General features: G+C 39.1%; 1 protein-coding gene across 1 annotated transcript in view; it reads right to left on the bottom strand.

Moving 5' to 3' along the window:
* Positions 1 to 9817: 9817 nt before the first annotated feature.
* ZDHHC15 (zinc finger DHHC-type containing 15) overlaps positions 9818 to 22862 on the bottom strand; it is a 49101-nt gene continuing 36056 nt past the window's right edge. The window contains exons 11-12 of the mRNA XM_011379511.2: positions 16927 to 17005; positions 9818 to 12114 (exon numbers count right to left, since the gene is read on the bottom strand). Coding sequence (XP_011377813.1) covers positions 16959 to 17005 — 47 coding nt within the window. The 3' untranslated portion in view covers positions 9818 to 12114; positions 16927 to 16958. The remainder of the gene's footprint in view (positions 12115 to 16926; positions 17006 to 22862) is intronic.

Raw genomic sequence — 22862 nt, 5'->3', positions numbered from 1 at the left:
CTGTGGCTTAGCTTGTTTCTCTCATGAAGCTTGAGCCTCCTCTTAATTGCCTCCCATGAATATCTCCATTGCTTTTAAGAGCACCCTCAGGTTTGAATTACTCTACATTGTGTTCCAAATCAATCATGTTCTCTTGGGGAGAACATTGAGCTATCTGTTCTTTATCCTGCCTCTTGTCCTTGTGTAAAATCTCTACACCACTGCTCTAAGGCAGTTGGCGTGGAAAGTGGTCCATGTGTCTCAGAGCAAAACTCCTGCTTTATGAGCAAGGCACTGTTTGGAGTAGTAACCTATGGTCTTCTCGGCTTACCTCTCCTCAAGCTGTCTTCTTGGACTCTCCTTGTTGAACGAGCAAGTCTGTGTGAGGGTGATCAGGGCACTGGTATTCTCAGCCTGCCTTGCCTGGGATAGAACTTCTGTCCCACAATTGTGGACTGTTAGATAAAGAGTCCCCAAATTCTAAAGCACTCTTTCCCGGGATAGAGTTTCTGGCACATGGAACTGGAGGATGGGATGAGAAATGGTTAGTGGTCTGCCACTCCAGGGCAGATACCACAGCCTTCACTGGTAATTGCGGGGAGAGGGAGCCCTGTGTTCTTAGCCGTACCTGATTTGGGTAGAGCCTGCAACATGCTGAGCTGGAGAGCGGGGCAAATGGAGGGAGCAAGTTGTTTCAAATGCCATAGACTTTCTGTTAATCATGACTTTTCGTATATATTCTCGAATCATCGTTTCTTCATTTGCTGTGTGCTTAGGACAATTTCCATACACTTCAAATGCCTTTAAAAAAGTAATTTTGACCCGTTATGGTTATTTTACTGGGGATGGTGTCTGTGGCGCTCCTCACACCACTATTCTGGAATTTATCACCTTTGACCATTATTTCTTCAAAATGTTTTTCTGCTTCCTTCCTTCTAGGACTAATAATTACACTTATATGAAGCAGCTTAAAGTTGTACCACAGCTTGCAGGTTATCTATTCTTTCTATTTCAGTCTTTTTTCTTCTATTTAATTTTAAACAGTTCCTAAACTAAACTTGCTCTGTGGTTAAGTTCATTTCTCTGTGATTTCTAATCAGCTGTTAATCCGATCCAGCACATTTTTCATCTCTATCATTTTTTAAATTCTGGTTCACTTTTTATATCCTTCATGTTGCCCCTTAACATGCATATATATTCTATTATGTCTGTCACTTCCACACCTATTTTAACCACTAATTTTTCTTTCCTTTATTGGCTTTATTTTACTGCTCCTTTGAATGCTTGGTAGTTTTTTATTGAATGCCAGGTACAACAAATTTCATCATTTTGGGTGCTAGGTATTTTTATTATGATTAATATTCTCGAGTTTTGTTCTGGGACACAGTGAAGTTGCTTGTGAACAGTCTGATCTTTATAAGGCTTATTTTTAAGCTTTGCTGAGCAGGTCCAGAGCACCTTTTAGTCTAGGCATAATATTTCCCCCTGCTCACAACATAAAACCCTGTGAGCACTCTAGCCCATAATCTGTGAATTACCAATCTTTTCTACTCTGGCTATAGGCAAAATGAGTTGTTTCTGGCCCAGAAATCCAAACATTGTTTCTTGCGTTCCTTTTTGATGGTTTAGGGGCTCCACTTTAAGAGCCACTGACATATAGCATTCATTCATTAAAAGAGCTATTAAAACTTTAGGCACACAACTTACAAGATCCAATAAATGACAGGAGGTTTGAGAATAAAAAGGAGCATAATAATCATAATAGAAAATTCTCTTTAAAACCCATTTCTGACATTTAAAAACCAATGTCATTCTGCTGCTTACCCAACTGCTCCAAAGCCTCAGGGAATAGGATAGAAGATGATGCAAATAGCAAATTCTGAAAATATAATGCGATCAGTAATACACTCTGCATAATAGGTAACCTGTAGCCCAGTTCGATAATGTAACGCACTATCACATATAGGTTCACTTATTTGATTTGATGATTCTATAAAGATGGGACACAATTTAAGGTCTTAACTAGGGTATGTGAATGTATTTCAGAGTGTCTGGAAACCCTCTGAAATTGTAAAACTTTCTCTCCGTGTGTGTATGTATTTTTATGTGGAGAGTATCCATGGCTATCTTTAGATTTTCAAAGGATTGCATGACCAAAATAAAGTTTAGGGTTCCTGGTTTAAAGCAACCTCAAATGAGTTCAAACAACTTCCCTCTCTCCTTTCCTTCCTATCGATCCCCCCTTTTCCTTTTTGTTAATAATGTTTACAAAGCGATAGATCGTGGCAGTGAGATCATGAAGAAGTAGATTTAAAAGCTAGATTGGGTAGCAACAGAAAGATTTCAAGGGGAATATAGTCAGTAATAGTGTGATAGTTTTGCATGGTGACAAATGGTTACTACAGTTATCGGGGTGATCACTTCATAAGATATACAAACGTCTCTAATCACTATGTTGTACACTTGTAACGAATATAATATTGTATGCCAACCATATTTTTAATAACGGAAACACAAAGAGATACCTCTTCACATCCATTGGGATGGCTATAATAAAAAAGACAAATAATTAAGAAATTTTTGCAAGAATGTGCAAAGAAATGAACCCTCATATACTGCTGGTGGGAATGTAAAATGAAGCATTTGCTTTAGAAAACAGTTTGGCATTTCCTCAGATGGTTTAACATAAAGTGACATGATCCAGTAGTGCCACTCCTAGGTATGCACCCAAGAGAAATAAAGGCATACCCTGCCCAAATACGTTGTTTTATTCGTCAACTGGGATTGCAGTGTCTACACCCTTTGACAATAGCCACGTGAATCTGATGACTGCTTGAACTGAGATTATTCATACTTTTAGGTGAATAAAAAGTAGAAAACTTCACAAGTTCATGACCTGAAAATATTTAAAAATAATGTTTAGAAAAAGATGCTCCATTGTACACTCGGGACTTATTGGATTTCGTTGATCAATGTCACCCCAATAATTTTTAATAAAAAAAAATAGATGCTCCAGGTGTTTCTGTTTAGATAATTAGAGGCAGTGACAGAAATGCAAATCTGAAGTTGTTTCTGGATCAGTCAGCTAAAAGGCTAGACCTAGAAGAGGTAAATTAATTTTACCCTCAACAACATTATAAATTTAATAGATTGAAAACGGAAAGCCTCAAAGTTTAGAGGAAATAATAATCAAGTGCAAAGGGGATTAAAATGTTAATGTTTCCTATCTCATCTTGGCTTAGTTCCCTGAGGGTCCCCCTTTGATATTTATTTTACATCTTACAGAACTTTCAACCCTCAGCACCCAGGAGCTCTGACACAGACTCTTGTGATTCAGAAGCAACTTCAGATTTTCACTTGTAGTCCCTCTGAACCATATTTAATAAGTGCTTTCTAATTGTCCAAGGTAATTTATGTATGGTATGACAATGAATTGGTAAGTATAACTGAATGACAGTTTTTGACTAATTAATGACCTACGTTCTTTACTTTTCCAAGAACAAAACTTTTGCTTTCCTTGTACAGTGAATTGTATGTTATTTTCATTGAAGTTATTTTTTGTAGTTGTCATTTGCTTTTTTAATTTAAGTATAGTTGACCTACAATATTATATTAGTTGCAGGTGTACAACATTATGATTCAACATTTCTGTATTTTATGATGCGATCACCACACTAAGTCTAGTAACCACCTGTCACCATGAAAAGTTATCACACTATTATTGGCTATATTCCCCTTTACATTTTTCACCCATCCCTCCACCCCTGCCTCTGGCAACCGTCAATTGTTTTTTGTTTCTATGAGTCTGTTTCTGTTTCGTTTGTTTATTTTGTTTTATAGATTACGCATATGAGGTCATACGATATTTGTCTTTCTCTCTCTGACTTATCTCACTTAGCATAATATCCTCTAGGTCCATCCATGTTGTCGCAAATGTCATTGAAATTCTTATATGCTACAGCCAGTTTAGAGTTTTGCCAACATTGTGAAGTTCTGGGTTTGATACTGTGCTAATTCGCAAAATTTGAATATTCCAGTTCAGGTTTATGAGGAAATTTTCTTTCAAAACTATAAATGTATTCAAATACTTTTTAAGAAGTTTGCTTAAAATGTGCTCTTTACTATCATAAATTTTTCCACCCCAGTAGAGTTGGAAGTTTAAACATTGAAATATTATGCTACTGGGTGGGAATAAATATTTTGATATTCAAAGAAGAAACTGACAACTTTTTCAATGTCCTGGCACATGATTAGAAAATTAATCTGAACATTTTGTTGTTTTTAACATGAAGAAAATGCATGTCAACATGTTTACACATTCCTGTATAAACCAGTGTACATATATCTCTATAGCTATATCTATAAAATTTCCTTTTAAACATCTATGCCTTGAATTTCCTTAGTAACCTCTACTCTATTCTTTTATAAAGGTCTCCTCTCTTCGCTTCTTGGCCTTTTGCCTAAGGTCAAATGTATAAAGTGCTCCTCTTTTATGCCCTTTTTTATCTAGAAAAAAATTAGTTGCCTTTTGTTTCTCGTATGGAATTTTTACATTGTGTTTGTGATGCAAATTCAAGCTATTTGTAGGTGATGCATTGCAATAAATGAATTGGGATTTTCAGCAGAGATGTTTGAGATCTTTACCTAGGACAAAGTAAGTACTTTTTTTATAAGCTTAACTGGAATAAAAGACTTCTTTCTGGTTTTGTGTTAAGCCTGACCTGTATAGGTTAGATCTCTCCAAAGTGATTCAAGTTCTCCATTATTACTTGGTCACCATCTACAATGACTATTGCAAACTTCGCCTTTCGATGCTCTGCATTTTCAACAACTTCTGCTTTTTTGTTGGTTAATTGAGGGGGATTTGCTCCATTTTGTCTGAAAAGGACTTTCGTGTAAATGATGCATCTATCGAGGGGGATCTTATATGGGGCTTACTTAACGAGGGTCTCTTCAACTGTTTCTCAGAGGGTAATGTATACTTTAGGAGCAAGCGGACCACTGCTCTTTTTTCAGAATCATTGCATTCTTTTTTTCCCGGTGACATGCATCTGGAGAAAAAGAAACATAGTCTTAAGTGTACGAAAAAGCGAACTAGAATTCATATCACCCTTAGGTATATTAGATAAGTTCTTTCCTTTTTTTTACTTATCACAATAAATAAAGGCAAAGGGTAATAGTGTGATAACTCTGATAACTTTACGGAGAGAAAGGCAAAAGATGTGTGAGGCTGAACAGAGACTGCGCATAATTAAGTGCCATTAAACTAGTCAGCTTTTTGTCAAAAAGCCATTGCTGGCTAATTTCTCAACTCATATCCATGTTGGAATATAAGAGAAATGCAGAGCACAGGAAGGGGAGAGGCGTTTGGAAGATGAGATGTTACGTGGGAGTCTTCGTACCTAACATACCAATTAACCTAGGAGTGAATAAAGTCCACCAGACGCCCATGAAATGAGATATACAGAAACTTTCATCAAAGTGGCCTGAAACTTTAGGCTTTGCCAACATTGTTTAACAAAACTATAATATATAAAGGAAACAACAATTTTATGCATATGCTTTTAATAAAGGACATAAGAAGATAAAGTTGGTCAGTATCTGGAGTATTTCTGTAGCAAGATGTATGGTTTTAAGAATACTATATGTAATCACTTTGAGCAGATTGGTGGGGAAAAAAGGATTCGTAGCAAATTGGCAACTTGAGCTGAATTTTAAGCTGAGGTCCTAAGGGCCTTTTTCTGGCTCTCCAGTACATATCGTATGTTACCAAGACCCAGTACCAGCTTTTGTACTGTCTCTTTGCTGATTTGGCCAGCAGGGTCGCAGCAAGTATCCCTCGAATGCATCTTATTGTTTTGTTCTGTTTTTTACTTTCGTGCCATCCCCTACTAAGAATCTATTTCTTGATCTGTTGCGTTCATTGTTTTAACTCATTCTGCCGATGGCCACACGCAAGGCTACTACAGAGAACACATTTAAGTTTTGAACACTGTGCAGGACAAGCCCTAGTGCTTTTGGGGTAGTCGACAGCCATGGGCTGCATGCTATTAGGAGCCACCAGTTCATTATTCTATTAAATAACACCTGCATGCAAAAGACTACTATTTAATATGGCTTCCAAGAACAAAACTTTTGCTTTCCTTGTACAGTGAATTGTATGTTATTTTCATTGAAGTTATTTTTTGTAGTTGTCATTTGCTTTTTTAATTTAAGTATAGTTGACCTACAATATTATATTAGTTGCAGGTGTACAACATTATGATTCAACATTTCTGTATTTTATGATGCGATCACCACACTAAGTCTAGTAACCACCTGTCACCATGAAAAGTTATCACACTATTATTGGCTATATTCCCCTTTACATTTTTCACCCATCCCTCCACCCCTGCCTCTGGCAACCGTCAATTGTTTTTTGTTTCTATGAGTCTGTTTCTGTTTCGTTTGTTTATTTTGTTTTATAGATTACGCATATGAGGTCATACGATATTTGTCTTTCTCTCTCTGACTTATCTCACTTAGCATAATATCCTCTAGGTCCATCCATGTTGTCGCAAATGTCATTGAAATTCTTATATGCTACAGCCAGTTTAGAGTTTTGCCAACATTGTGAAGTTCTGGGTTTGATACTGTGCTAATTCGCAAAATTTGAATATTCCAGTTCAGGTTTATGAGGAAATTTTCTTTCAAAACTATAAATGTATTCAAATACTTTTTAAGAAGTTTGCTTAAAATGTGCTCTTTACTATCATAAATTTTTCCACCCCAGTAGAGTTGGAAGTTTAAACATTGAAATATTATGCTACTGGGTGGGAATAAATATTTTGATATTCAAAGAAGAAACTGACAACTTTTTCAATGTCCTGGCACATGATTAGAAAATTAATCTGAACATTTTGTTGTTTTTAACATGAAGAAAATGCATGTCAACATGTTTACACATTCCTGTATAAACCAGTGTACATATATCTCTATAGCTATATCTATAAAATTTCCTTTTAAACATCTATGCCTTGAATTTCCTTAGTAACCTCTACTCTATTCTTTTATAAAGGTCTCCTCTCTTCGCTTCTTGGCCTTTTGCCTAAGGTCAAATGTATAAAGTGCTCCTCTTTTATGCCCTTTTTTATCTAGAAAAAAATTAGTTGCCTTTTGTTTCTCGTATGGAATTTTTACATTGTGTTTGTGATGCAAATTCAAGCTATTTGTAGGTGATGCATTGCAATAAATGAATTGGGATTTTCAGCAGAGATGTTTGAGATCTTTACCTAGGACAAAGTAAGTACTTTTTTTATAAGCTTAACTGGAATAAAAGACTTCTTTCTGGTTTTGTGTTAAGCCTGACCTGTATAGGTTAGATCTCTCCAAAGTGATTCAAGTTCTCCATTATTACTTGGTCACCATCTACAATGACTATTGCAAACTTCGCCTTTCGATGCTCTGCATTTTCAACAACTTCTGCTTTTTTGTTGGTTAATTGAGGGGGATTTGCTCCATTTTGTCTGAAAAGGACTTTCGTGTAAATGATGCATCTATCGAGGGGGATCTTATATGGGGCTTACTTAACGAGGGTCTCTTCAACTGTTTCTCAGAGGGTAATGTATACTTTAGGAGCAAGCGGACCACTGCTCTTTTTTCAGAATCATTGCATTCTTTTTTTCCCGGTGACATGCATCTGGAGAAAAAGAAACATAGTCTTAAGTGTACGAAAAAGCGAACTAGAATTCATATCACCCTTAGGTATATTAGATAAGTTCTTTCCTTTTTTTTACTTATCACAATAAATAAAGGCAAAGGGTAATAGTGTGATAACTCTGATAACTTTACGGAGAGAAAGGCAAAAGATGTGTGAGGCTGAACAGAGACTGCGCATAATTAAGTGCCATTAAACTAGTCAGCTTTTTGTCAAAAAGCCATTGCTGGCTAATTTCTCAACTCATATCCATGTTGGAATATAAGAGAAATGCAGAGCACAGGAAGGGGAGAGGCGTTTGGAAGATGAGATGTTACGTGGGAGTCTTCGTACCTAACATACCAATTAACCTAGGAGTGAATAAAGTCCACCAGACGCCCATGAAATGAGATATACAGAAACTTTCATCAAAGTGGCCTGAAACTTTAGGCTTTGCCAACATTGTTTAACAAAACTATAATATATAAAGGAAACAACAATTTTATGCATATGCTTTTAATAAAGGACATAAGAAGATAAAGTTGGTCAGTATCTGGAGTATTTCTGTAGCAAGATGTATGGTTTTAAGAATACTATATATAATCACTTTGAGCAGATTGGTGGGGAAAAAAGGATTCGTAGCAAATTGGCAACTTGAGCTGAATTTTAAGCTGAGGTCCTAAGGGCCTTTTTCTGGCTCTCCAGTACATATCGTATGTTACCAAGACCCAGTACCAGCTTTTGTACTGTCTCTTTGCTGATTTGGCCAGCAGGGTCACAGCAAGTATCCCTCGAATGCATCTTATTGTTTTGTTCTGTTTTTTACTTTCGTGCCATCCCCTACTAAGAATCTATTTCTTGATCTGTTGCGTTCATTGTTTTAACTCATTCTGCTGATGGCCACACGCAAGGCTACTACAGAGAACACATTTAAGTTTTGAACACTGTGCAGGACAAGCCCTAGTGCTTTTGGGGTAGTCGACAGCCATGGGCTGCATGCTATTAGGAGCCACCAGTTCATTATTCTATTAAATAACACCTGCATGCAAAAGACTACTATTTAATATGGCACATTACAGCTATGGTTAAAGAAATGCAGATGTGCCACACTTCATAAGCAGTTATCTATCGCTGGGATGGAGCTCAGGAATTTTCTAAGAACATGGGACTTGTGGAAGGGTCGAAGCATCTTGTTGGATGCCTTCTATGCCTCTGACAGAGACACAGAATATCTTTCGAACCAACCGAGACTCTTAGGTACTGTGGGAGCAGAGGTTCGAGAATGTATAAATAGAATGTTCTTCACTCTCAGTGACTGTTGGACTCTTTTCTGGAAGGAGAGGGCAGAGAAGTATTCCTTTAAAACATTTTTTCTGATGACCAGGCCGCCATTTTGGGGGCAGTGTGTGTGTGCGTGTGTGTGTGTGCTTGTGCATGTGCACACATGTAAGTAGATACATATGTGTGATGGGAATTGAAAGGGATTGGCTTTGCACGATTGTTACATTCCTGTAACGTTGAAGAGCCTGTTGAATTTCAGGTGCATGTTACAATAATGTATTCAGTATTCTTCAAACATACCTGCTAGGATTGTGCTTAAATCTCCATTAGCTGCAATGTCTATACTTTGTGTAATTTGGCATAAACATGGGGACGCACATTCTTTTTACCGGCACAGTCAGCCCTGAGATCGGGCTCTACGGGGTCAAGAGGAGATAATGCGCTGGCTGATGCCACGTAGTGTGAATTATATGTATGTGTCGCATAGGGTAGTGGAGTAAAGAGGCACGTGTTACATTTCTATCACATAGAAAATAAGAGTTGTATAAAATGCAACTTTGAGATTTGGGCAAAGCGGTTCTCTTCTGAGATGTGATCTTGCCCGGTCGCGCGCAGTGGCCTCAGCTGCCACGTGGGGGACGGCAGCACTGGGAAGCCACGCGGCTCTGACAGTGCACTGGACGTGGGAACTGAGCTCCGCCCCCAGAAAGCTATGTGCTTTTGTAGGGCACTTCATTTCTTTTGCCTTCAATTTTTCCAGCGGTACCATGGGGAAATAATTTCTATTCTGTCTCTTTCCAAGGACATTGTTGGACTTTATTGGAAAACATTAATAAAGTACTCTAAGCTGCGCAAGAACAAATCAACACCGAGAGCATGGCGGAAAGAGTGGAACACACTAGTTTGCTTAGAAATACCGTTAGAAATACATGAAATTTTTGTTCCAGTCTGGCAAATGAGGAAGTCGAGTGCCAAAGATCGGGGAATGAGATCCCACAGAGGTTACTGGACGGGGCCTCAAGGAAAAGCAAGCAGAGGAACCACATCAGGACATGCTAATTAGCAAACAAATCTTTCTGTCTTTATCAATAGTCGACCAATTGCGGGGAGATGCTTGTGGACAGTAGTCAATATTCAATAATGTATGGATATTTCAGAGTCTACAAACTAGCGAAATCAAGGTGCTGAGATAGGAATAGGATTTCTTTATTTCTGCAGGCCCCGAGCTAAAACACTGATTTATTTGGCCTTTCGAAGACAGTGCGAGTCTGTGGGACATTAAACGACCAGCTTTGCGTTACGGTGCTCCTGAGCGTCACCTTCCCATGCTTCCCTGTTCCGCCCCGACACTGTCTTTTATGAGCTGATGTCTCTGAGTGCTGAGTGCTGAGAGCTGGTTACGCTCCGTGCATCGAAGAAGTTCTCGATTCCTTTCTGACTTTGAATTATACTTAGCAGCTACTCTGCCAAAACCCTTGGCAGAAGATGACAGATGGGAAGGGGAAAGTTTGCTTTGAGGTCCACTGACCGTGGAGTCAGTAATGGCCCTACCTTTAGAGAAAGGTGCATTTCCGTGTGAATAGAAGGCCAGTCTTATCCATCATAAGACCACGCGAATGGCCAAAGAAGCTTTCGAGAGAAACCTAAACAAGAGAGTATTTGGGACGGAGAGAGGAAGGAGAAAACTTTTCATCGGAACATATACGATTTCATTGTGAAAGCCGGTATGCACAGTCTTTTAGGCTGCTTCGTAGTGTCTGAGTTTCAGAAACAGTCCCTAGCACTGAAAGATTTAGTCATGCCTAGTATTCTCTCAAATTAAATGCTGGCCACAATCCGTTTAATTTATGCTAAAAGTCTCCCCTTCACCGAAATTACCTAGAGGAGCCCAATGAACAGGTGTTTTGTTGCTTTAAGTAGCTGGATCCCTCACTGTCTCAGCTCCACAGGGGCCCAAACACTGCATTGTTTATGGCAGGCAACTCTTTGCTACTCAAAAGGGTTTTAGGGGGAATAATTTCATAACCCTAACCTCCCTGTAGGAGCTCAACTACTTGATATCTGTAAGATACCTCGAACTCTCACCGATCTCTGTAAATTGTCGACTAGAGCACTGGCTGAGAAATGAAAAGCATCAATACTCCTAGGTATTATCAGTATTAAAAAGCAGCATTAATGTTCATACTCATCGATTCAGGCACTAGGACTGAAAGAAACACTGATTACAAATAAATGGGGAAATGGATGTAAACTATCTTAAAGGCTAAGCTACCACTGAAACCAAAAAGAAAAGATTGACATATTACTATTGGATGACATATCACTATCTGTATACTAACCCCTGCTGCGAAAACACAGAACTTTCATGCTAATCTTTGGGCCAATTTCAACAGTGAAACTTTACCCTTAGGAATGATATTGTGATTAAACTTGAATATCACCCTTAAATTCTTAAATGAAATCTACGGTCCATAACTCAGGCTTATAATTTTTCTTGTATCATAACAGTTATTCATAAGGACTAAAAGAAAGCTGGGTAGCAGAGAAAAGAATGAAGTAATTAGAGAATTTTACCATAGGCTGGCATTTAAAACACCAGTTGTTATATTTAATAAAGTAGAAACCTGATCTGATCTGATCTTCCCTGTTAACTGTGATAATTTCAGGAATAGCACACCTCTATGACAGAGAACAGGTTTTCCATTTCATTGTCGTTCATTCCCAATCTGAGCACCTTGATCACAAAGTGTCGAATCTCTTGAATTTTAGGGACCTGATACAGGCACAGGACCTGATGTTCACAGCTCGACATATATTTAAATTGCTATTTCGGGAAGAACCATGATCGAATAAAAACCTCAGATTTTTTGACCAGATTTTCATAATACCACAGTAGCAGTTTATGTAAATATGCTACATACATGCATGCTTGTAAATGCCCAGGCACACAAGCAGCAAATGTAGTCTGTAGTCTGATTCCCCTCGATACCACGGAGTCCCCATAGATACGCCGAATAGTTGAAATGACTTGTAAAGTCCTGAAACATCAACCTGCATAGCAAGTATTTGATGGAATGCTTTCAAATTGTGAAGCTTTCAATCTGCCATGGTGACTTATTTTGAAGATTAAAATGGTTCTGAACATTGAACTCTGTCAGCTTCATGGGAGATAGCGGGTCCTGGGAATAAAAAGAAGAAATTCACATGTGAGCTGAACAACTGTAAATATCTACATGGGAACATTCATTGACAATAAGATGCAAGTGTTAAAATTACATTTATAAAGAATATGAGTCAGCATTAAACTCAGAAATTGTATCTGGAACCAAAGCCTGAGGAAATACACTCAATTGTAAGTGGCGAGTTCGTGGGTAATTTATTTTCATTTTCTCTATTTTCTACTTGTATTTTCCACATTCTCTCCAGTAAATATATAATAATTTGATAATAAAACTTCATTTATTTTAAAAAATCACATAGAAATAGCATGAGCTTTGAAATTGGGCAGTTCTGAATTTGAATTCTAGATTTGCTGCTCTGGACAAATAACATCAAAAGACTTTAATTTCTTCATCCGTAGAATAAACATAATAAAATATATCTAAAACAACATTTTGCATCTAGTAGGCACTCAGGTAGCTATTATTAGTATCGACTTTTTGGAAAGCAATTTGGCATATGTATTAAGTGTCTTTAAAAAGTTCATACCAGTAATTTTGATTCTAGAATTCTATCCTAAGAAAATGATTATAAATGAGGAAGAAGATTTATATCCAATATTATTGACAGCATAATAGTGAAAACTGGATAGAATCTTAATATCGGACAGCAGTGAATGGATTAAATAAACGATAAAACCTTGATATGTGGTTAATAGAGGAAAGAACTACTGGTCAATAGGTAAGTAGTGAAGACTTATCAGGCTGGTTTAGGATGGAGACTACAAATGTGTAATCTCAGTTGTATTATTTGTAATCAGTCACGCTCAGTATTTCTAATCGGTTGCGTTATTTTTGTAGTAGTTCTCAGCAGCCCGAGTATAGGAATGGAGAAGGTAGACAGCGGGATTGAATCTGGAGTCTCGGTTTTTCTGGCTAAGGCAGAGGAGTTGACGGGATAGGAATACTGGCAAGAGAGAGGCTGACGTGTCAAGGCTGGATAGCAAAGGAAGTAACCCATGAAAACGTCTCTTTTTTACATACATTTTTGGTATATTTCTTTTCTGTGATTTTCTTTCTACATACATAGATATATTTTAATACTGAAAAGTTTTCAATTAAAATAAAATGTAATTTTCGAATGTTTTCAAGCCTCATCCATGTTGCAGCATGCATTCTTTTGGTTGCCATATAGTATTCCTTTGTACGGATAGACCACATTTTATTTATCTGTTCATCAGTACATGGACATTACAGTTGTTTTCACTTTTTGCCTATTATGAATAATGATGCTGTAAACATTCATGTAGCAGTTTTTCTGTACATATATGTTTATATTTCTTTTGGTTTATATGCCTAGGAGTACAATTGCTGGGTCATCTGGTAACCCTACGTTTCACATTTTGAGGGACTGCCAAACCGTTGTCCACAGCGAGTGCCTCATTTACACTCCCACCAGCAGTGTGTGAGGGTTCTGATTTCTCTACATCCTGGCCAATGCTTATTATCTGCCTTTTGAATTATAGCCATCCTAGTGGATATTAAGTGGTATCTTCTGGTTTTGATTTGTATTCCCTTAATGCACGGGTCCCCAAGCCGCAGGCTGTGGATCGGTACCGGTCCGTGGCCTGTTAGGAACCGGGCCGCACGGCAGGAGGTGAGCGGTGGGTGTGTGAGCGAAGCTTCATCTGCATCTGCAGCCGCTCCCCAGCACCGGCATCACCGCCTCAGCTCCGCCTCAGATCACCAGGCAGTAGATTCTCATAAGAGCACCGGTCCCTGGTGGCAAAAAGCTTAGGGAAGGCTGCTGTAATGGCTAATGATGTTAAGCATCTTTTCATGTGCTTGTTGATCATCTGTATATGGAGAAATGTCTATTCATATCCTTTGCCCATTTAAAAATTTGAATTTTCTTTTTATTATAAAATTATCAGACTTCTTTTTATATTCTGCATACAATTCACTTATCAGATATTTGATTTGCAAATATTTTCTCCCAAAAGACAACATAGTGTATCATTCCATGGAATCGTGGATTATATAGAATATCCAGAATAGGCAAATCTATAGAGATCAACAGTAGATTAGTGGAGGAATTGAGAGTGAGGTTTCTTTTTGGGGTAATGAAAATATTCTAAAATTGATTATGCTGAGAGTCGCACAACTTTGTGAATATCCCGAAAAACCACTGAATTGTACACTTTAAGTGATCGAAGTATATGGTGAGTTATATCTCAATAAAGCTGATAAAATGTACTTTTAAAATTAAAGTACACTCATACAGATTTTTCACATAACCTTATTAATTATTATTCAAAATAATTGCTTTCAATGGTACACAGTATTTCAGCAGAATGATGTAGCAATTTATTTCGCCATTCCTCTATTGTTAGATATTTAGTTTTCTTTTTAATTTTTCTGCTATTATAATTAATTGATGGTTAATAGTTGCTCAGATCTCTGATCGTTTCATTAAAATACATTCCTAAAATAGAGTTATCAGATAAAATTGTATGAATATTTTAAGGCTTTTATATATGCTGCCAAACTGCCCTCAGATAATGATTTATGAATTTAACCTTACATCAGCAGTATATAAGAGCACCTGTTTCAACATGTCCTTGCCAACACTTGGTACTATAAATTATAAAAATCGGCTGCTTCAGTAGACAAAAATTTATATTTTGGGTTATTTTAATTTGCATTTATTTGTAGTAAAGTTAAACAATTTTCATGTTTATTCTTCACTTTAACTTTTATTTTGTTGATTGTTTGCAACTTCACTCATTTTCTAACTGTTGTGTTTTTCCTTATTTTTACTGATTTGCAAGATCTTCGTAAATTAAGGATGTTAAGTTTTGCATGTTCTATATTTTACAAATGTTTCTCCAAGTTTGTCTTTTCATTTTAAAGAAAATGTCATCTAGAATCAGTGCTTTTTGTATAAAAATCATAGAGATAATTTATATACAAAAATTTGACACAGAATGAAACACGATGTTAGCATTTGTTAATTCTAAGTTGCAGATAGATGGACGTTCACTTTATCCTTCATACTTTAATTTTTAAAACTTTAAAAGAAAATATGTATCAAATATCTAATAATTTGGACATACATAAGTTATTCAACTATTATTTTATCGGTAGACATTCAGGGTGTTTTTTTTAGAGCTTTCACAAACATCACTATAGCCATTATCTATATGCATTAAAAATTCTTCATACCTTGGTAAGTTTTGAAATGTCCCTCCCACTCCCCGCTCCTGTGTTCCCAAACACTTTTCTATTATTATCAGAACAAGACTGCAGTTCTAACAAAATTAATCAGTTACTTCATTTTAACAGAGCGCCCTGGGAAAAGCTGGCTCATAAGCAATTTATATCAAAAATACATTTTATGATTTAATATTTACTTGAGATATTCTGAAAAAAGGGAGTATACGGTCTTGTAAGTTTGGGAAAAACTTATTCTGTTTTTGGAGATTCACAAAATTCCTTAGCATATTATAAGTCCCGATAAGTACTGTACTAAAGACAGGGTTCTGTGATCTACACAAAAGAAAATAAGCTCGGCCAAATAAGTTCAGAGTCACGGAACTCATCTGTGTGGTGAAAGGGTCGAGAGTTCCTACGGTGAACACGGCTCTAATTTTGCTTATACAGAGCTTCCTACATTTATCTCACCAGGGAAGTTTATTCCCCTTTAACATCCGTTGACATATCGAAGTACTAGTATTTCACAGAATACTCAGAGTAAAATGCCGAGATAAGAAAATGAAGAAGGTAAACACCACGGATAACATAGAGTATTTCATCAGGGCTTTGGAAAAGAAGACGTGTTTAAATGTTCCCTCTTCTTGATCGTAAGCGAAGGTGCACGGTAAGCAGTCTAAGTCGGGTTGTGAAATGTAATGCCATAGTGGGTAAGAGCGGGCTCCGAGGTCAGACAGACCTGGGTTGCAATCTTAGGGTGTCTGCTTACTAGCTGGATAGGCGGCCTAACCTCTCCGGACTTCAGTTTTCTCATAAGTGAAATGGGAATGATAACATTCGCCTCACAGAGTTGCCGAGGATTCAATGAGATAACATACATCAAGTACATAGCAACGTGGCTGGCATATACCGGGTCTTGTGCAGTATCTATACTGGTACACAGCACGGTTTTCTAAGGGGAAAACGTGAAGACCTAAGAGCACATAAACAGATCGATAGGCTTCTGAATAATTGCTAGCTTTTTCATGGGAATAAAAGTAGAAGGCTTATCAGATCAGAGCTTTGAACTCCACGGTATTTCTACTAAAATTCTCCTTTTAATATGGAGTTACACTGCATTTATTTACCTTGTGAATGTCGCAAAGGGAAGTCTGTTTAGCTTTACACTAGGTCAAAGAGAATCGCATGTGTGTGGCTGACAGCCATGGATGAGCAATGGGAGAATGGGCGTGCAGGGATGGTGCTTTTTGCCTGTGAGTGGCCAAAAAGGACCTGTTCATAATCTCTATCGTTTCAGAGACCTGAAAGGCACCAGGACAAGGCTTATAATTCATAGTATGAAAGCACATAACCTGACCGGGATGTTTGGCTGCTCTGGGTACCCGGGGGGTCTTTTAGCCCAAGTGAATCGTGTGAGTTCACAGGGATTAACGGCATCTTTTTAAGTACGTTACACAAGGAAATTAGGTATAGAACTTCTGCTTATGTGAATAGCGCAAGAGTGAAGATTTGAACATCTTATTCGCCAGGGTGAGAACGGATTCCTTTTCTAGTATTCCTGACAAGACTGCCTCTTAGAAGTCCAGGTGGCACTCTGTGTGTCTCCCTCAGAATACTAACCTGTCTTAGAGATGCAGGAAATGTGAACACTGCTACGTTTCCGTTTCCACCGCAAGAGATGATGAACCTTCTGGATAATCTGTAAGGTTGAAAAGTAAAGGTGATCAAATGTCCCTTTCTCTGGTATGGGTGCGTATTTTTTCACTGGTGTATCTCCTTCTTTCCTAATCCATGGAGGCAGCAGACATCTGCGAATCTCTAAAACCTGGTGTGCTATACTGAAGCATTTGTAACCAGTCCAGACATTCACATTCCAAGAGTAGTCAGCCTGCGGTACTGCGAACGACGATTATTTTATTGCCCAGCATTATCCGATCTATAATACTGGCTGGTATTAGACTTAAAAAGCCACGGTGACAACTCAATATCATGTGGCTTTAAATGGAATGTTTTGGGTCTTGCTACTCACAAAATTACCCTGCTTTGCTGTTATTCTACTGGACATAATTGAGGTAGCTATTACAGTACTTTAGGTGTCGGTGTATTTCTAAAACGGAATGAGGCATCTAGAAAACAAGGCTTTGGCATTAACGAGCAACATCATTCACAATATAAATGTTCCTGTTTCCAACTCCCAGCCTTTCGGGTGAGCAAAGCACATTCTGAATCAACTCGTTTAATGTACAGAGAGTCACTTTCTTCACACTCCCTGCATAATCGTGTACTTGGCATTTCGAGATGAAAAAAAGTCAACGGCGGTTGTCCCTTACAGTTTCTGCTTAGTACGTTCTCCTTTACGAAATCAGTGTGCCATTCAGAGTGCTCCCATAAGTGTGAGGTTTGGATTCAGAAGATAGAGGCCAGCCAGGGGAGTTCGCCCTGCCCTCATCAGGCTGTCTAACTCTCATGCCACTGACTTAAGCAGGCAGACTCCAGAGACAAGTACTTTCTGCCAGGAAAAACGGAAAAGTAAAACTGGCTCTGACAATGTCTGTGGAATCGCGGCTTCCTGGTGCGTGCACCATTCCGTCTTGTCTGGAATCCTAGACTTAGGCTGTTGTTGCCCGTAAGTCTGAACAGAAAGCAGCAATATTAGAGCAGCTCTTCCGCGAAGGATATATAGAGAATAACTCGTGTTTGCCAAATAACTCAAAGAAAAGAGTGGCAGCAAGGACTGAAGCACACATCTCATGTCACCTAGAAGGCGACTGCTAAACCGTGAAAGGCAGTTCCTGAGGTGCAATGCACCGTGCGCCTTGTCACTCCTTGCCGAGGGCTGGCTGTCTTGGAGTTTCGTAGATAAGGAATGGCAAGGCACCATTTCAGAAACTGGCTTCCAGTATTCTGCTAAATCGGTTTCTTTTACTTTGTACCACTGTCATCCACGCTCCCGGTGGCACAGAACACTTCCTCCCGGCAATTATTTGAATGAAAACCAGGCTCGCAGACGTTGAACCCAATTATCAACTTCCTTCTTGGTTTCACTCCCGGGGGAGATTGAGCTAAGGCTGCAAAGGTAGAGTCATCGCCTGGTGAGGACTAAATTGAAAAAACGCGGAGACTTCAAGAAATAAGGCTGTGCGCCATAGAAGACAAACGCGGAATTGAGAAGTCCATTTACCTTCTTCCCACCCCCACCTGTTCTGGCTGCCTACGCTACAGTAATTTCCCTATTATTCAGTAGAAGTCTACCTAACACAAGAATGATGCCATTTTAGTCTCAGCATATGCGGGGGCAGCCCTGGCTCTCTTCCTGTGTCATCCTAGATACCCTCCCCTCCTTTAAAATCCCGTTCCCATAGAAACCCTTGAGACTATGGGAAGTGGACACCAAGTGGAATATGAAAGAACTTCGGCCAACTTGGCATCTGCTTCGTGGCCTCACATAAGTCACTCTACCTCCCCAACCTCGGCTTTTTCATCGTAAAATAAGGCAACACTTTCTCATTCGCAGTATTTTGTGATGTCCTCCCCTGAACTAGGAGCGTCCTCTAAGGTTCTACCCTTTACCTTCTGACTTTCTCTTCGTCCATTCAGTTCCTTGTCCACATGGAGGCATGTCAACATTGCCTAGGTGATTCCAAATTGTACATTTTATGTGCTTTCCCTAGCTTTATTCTCTCACTTGATTATCTCCTACAACTCTCATGGGTTTAACTGCCATCTCTATATGAATGACTGCCAGATCGCTCTAGTCACTGGGACTATTTCTAGTTATTGACAATGTCTCCTGGCTTTGATCCTCCCTCTCCATTTCTAGTGTTGTGACCACTCACGAAGCCGTTGGGACACATGCCCAACTATCTTTCTAGTTCTTGTCTTCCCAAATTTTAATCCAACTTGCACACTAGTACCTGAGTAATCTTTCTAAAATTTATATTTTGTTATATCATTATGGCTTGACGGAGATCAAAGTTGTGCCACCTCAAAACATGCCTTTCGGGATATTGCTTTCAAAGGAAAAGACTCGGAAAGAACCTTTGACCCTCCTCCTTTACCTGCCTAGAGGAATTCAGATAGAAAAACCTGCTTTACAACAGGAACCTTGGCATATTCACCTTAGCACATTTGAACGAAGTGTGGCAGACAGGGAGTGTTCCAGCCGGTCTCTTTGCCAGACCCTCCTCTGTGTCCCACGGTTTCTAGTGGCCCTGCAAGAGTTCGTTTGCCACGTGTTTGCTCTTTCCCCTCTACCTGGGAATCGCCTGCTTTCCCTTTGAAATCCCAGATCCCTGTCTCCCTCTTCTTTGTCCAAAATGGCATACAAGCCTCAATGGCCCAATGCATCGTCAGGTCTCATATTCTTATGACACGCCCATATGTACATTTTGAAATTTAGTACATTTTGAAATTGTCTTCTATCAATCTGCTTCATGTTAGTTTGATCATTAGTCCAGCCAGAAGAATCTGGAAAGGTGCGAGGAAATTTATTTTTTGTGCCCCCACACGCTGAGGACCATGGTAGCTGTTTCCTATTGTATCAAGTCTACAAAACCCTCTACCATCTTACCTTATCTTACGGTACCCTCTACCCTAGCTTACCTCTCTAAGATTACCGTCCACAACCCACAATGCCCACCTTTTACTTAGGAATAGATGGCCTCGTCAGTGTTTTTACCACATTCATGTCACACTTCTTACCTGGAATGTTATTTCATTCTTCCAAGCATCTCTCAAGATGTTGTCCATCTTAACATCTGGCTTAAGTCATGCCTCTTCCTCAAAACTTTCACCACTACGGCCTGTATGCTTCCCCCCTTCGTTGATATACTTAGTGTTTAAGCATCACTAACAATCGACCACTTACTAAATATACCACACAGTACTTAGCACGGGGCTAAGCCAACAGTAGGTATGTAATTTTTAACATCACTTTTATGGCAACGAAACATTAAATCCTGTGTTAGACTTGTGTGCTTTTCCTATCCTGCCCCAGAATTTCTGATTTCTTGAGGTCACAGGCCACCTTTTATTTTATATGCCCCTCCACGGTGCCTTGTCTGAGGTGTACCTTCAGGAAATGCTTTCTGAATGGGATTGATTGGTTGGGGACCTGCAATATTTCAGGGACATGTACCAATTCAGAGCTCAGGGTTGGAAGATGAAGGCAAAGAAGTAAAATAAACATTCATAATATTCGCCCTGTCCCATAGATTTGCAGTTGGTGTGTTTTCATTTTCATTTGTCTCTAGGTATCTTTTGATTTCTTCCTCGATCTCATTGTTAACACATTCGTTGTTTAGTAGCATGTTATTTAGCCGCCATGTGTGTGTATTTTCCAGTTTTTTTCTTGTAGTTGATTCCTAGTTTCGTACCACTGTGGTCAGAGAAGATGCATGAGATTTCAATCTTCTTAAATTTATTGAGACTTGTTTTGTGGCCTAACATGTGGTCTATCCTGGAAAATGTTCCATGTGCAGTTGAAAAGAATATATATTCTGCTGCTTTGGGGTGAAATGCTCTTTAAAAAATCAATTAAATCCATTTGGTCTAGTGTGTCATTTAAGACTACCGTTTCCTTGCTGATTTTCTGTCTGGAAGATCTGTCCATTGATGTGAATGAGGTGTTCAAGTCCCCTACTATGACTGTATTACTGTCAATCTCTCCTCTTATGTCAGACAATATTTGCTTTATATACTTAGGTGGTCCTATTTGGGTACATAAATGTTTATAAGGGTTATGTGCCTTTATCATCATGTAATGTCCTTCTTTGTCTCTCGTGCAGCCTTTGTTTTAGTCTGTTTTGTCTGGTATGAGTATTGCTACCCCAGTGTTTCTTTCATCTTCACTTGCGTGAAATATCTTTTTTCATCCTTTTACTTTCGGTCCGTGTGTCTTTCATTCTAAAGTGGGTCTCTTGTAGACAGCATCTGTAAGGGTCTTGTTTTCTTATCCATTCATCCACCCTTTGTCTTTTGATTGGAGCATTTAATCCGTTTACATGCAAAGTGGTTATCGAGAGGTATGCAGATACTGCCATTTTCTTATTTATATTTATGTTCTTCCCCCTCCCACTTCTTCTTAAAGAAATCCCTCTAACATTTCCTGTAATACTGGCTTGGTGATGATGAACTCCTTTAGCTTTTTCTTATCTGCTAAGCTTTTATCTGTCCTATTTTAAACGACAGCCTCGCCGGGTAGAGTCATCTTGGTTGTAGGTCCTTGCTTGTCATCACTTTGACTATTTTGTGCCAATCCCTTCTTGCATGCAAAGTTAATGTTGAGAAGTCAGCTGAGCTCCCTTATAGGTTACTAAATGCTTTTCTCTTGCTGCTTTTAAGATTCTTTGTCTTTAACCTTTTGCATTTTAACGCTGGTGTGTCTTGGTGTGGGCCTCTTTGGGTTCATCTTCTTCGGGACTCTCTGTGCTTCCCGGGCTTCTATGTCTACTTCATTCGCCGGGTTAGGGAAGTTTTCAGTCATTATTTCTTGAAATAAGTTTTCTATTCCTTGCTCTCTCTTCTCCTTTTGGCACCCCTATGATGGGTTATGCTTGATGTTATCCCAGAGGCCACTTAAACTATCCTCATTTTTTTGAATTCTGTTTTCTTGTTGCTTTTCTGATTGGGTGTTTTGTGCTACCTTGCCTTTTAAATTGCTGATTCGATCCTCTGCTTCATCTAATCTGCTGTTGATTTCCTCGAATGTACTCTTCATCTCAGATATTGTATTTTTTATTTCTGATTGGTTCTTTTTGGTTTCTATCTCAATTTTTATGTATCCTATGTCTTTGCCAACGTTCTCACTGAGATCACTGAGCATTGTTATAACCAGCGTTTTGAACTTTGCATCTGGTAGATTGCTTGCCTCCATTTCGTTTAGTTCTTTTTCTGGAGTTTTCGCCTTTCATTTGAAACTTGTTTCTTTGTGTCCTCATTTTGGCTGTCTCTGTTTGTTTGTTTGTATATATTAGGTAGTTCTGCTATATCTCCCAATCTTGGCAGGGTGGCCTTATGTAGTAGGTATCCTGTGGGGACCAGTGGTGCAGTCTCCCTGATTACCTGAGCCAGGTGCTCCAGGAGTGTCACTTGTGTAGGTTGTGTCTGCTCTCCTACTGTAATTGAGCCTTGATTGCTTTAAGTACATCAGTGGGTAGAATTGCCCCTCAGGCTGACTGGCTATGAGGACTGGCCATAACCATAACATACGAGCTGCTGTGTGGTAGCTGACCCCACAGAGCGAGATTCACTCTAGCGCGTTCTGGTGCCTGCTAGGACCACCCTTTGGCTGTGCTGCTTGTGGGGCTTATCGGGTGGTGCTCTCGTATGATTTGATGCGGGCCACTGGGTGTTTTGGTTCTGGGCGTCTTGGGAGGGCTTCTGTGCAGGCCAGGGTCAGCCGCTGTCTGTGCCTGGGCCCAGGCTCTCTGGTAGGAGCGACAGTGGGATCCTCGGTAGCTGCCTGTGCTGGGCCTGGAGGCATGTGGGTGAGGCCATACTGCTAACTGAGGCTGGCAGCCAGCAGTACGGGGCCTGCGGGAGCTCAGCAAAAGGCC

The sequence above is a fragment of the Pteropus vampyrus genome, unplaced genomic scaffold (genome assembly GCF_000151845.1).
Source record: "Pteropus vampyrus isolate Shadow unplaced genomic scaffold, Pvam_2.0 Scaffold361, whole genome shotgun sequence".
Classification (NCBI taxonomy): Eukaryota; Metazoa; Chordata; class Mammalia; order Chiroptera; family Pteropodidae; genus Pteropus; species Pteropus vampyrus.
Note: the sequence above shows the minus strand (reverse complement) of the source record. Positions and strands in the feature narration are given on the sequence as shown.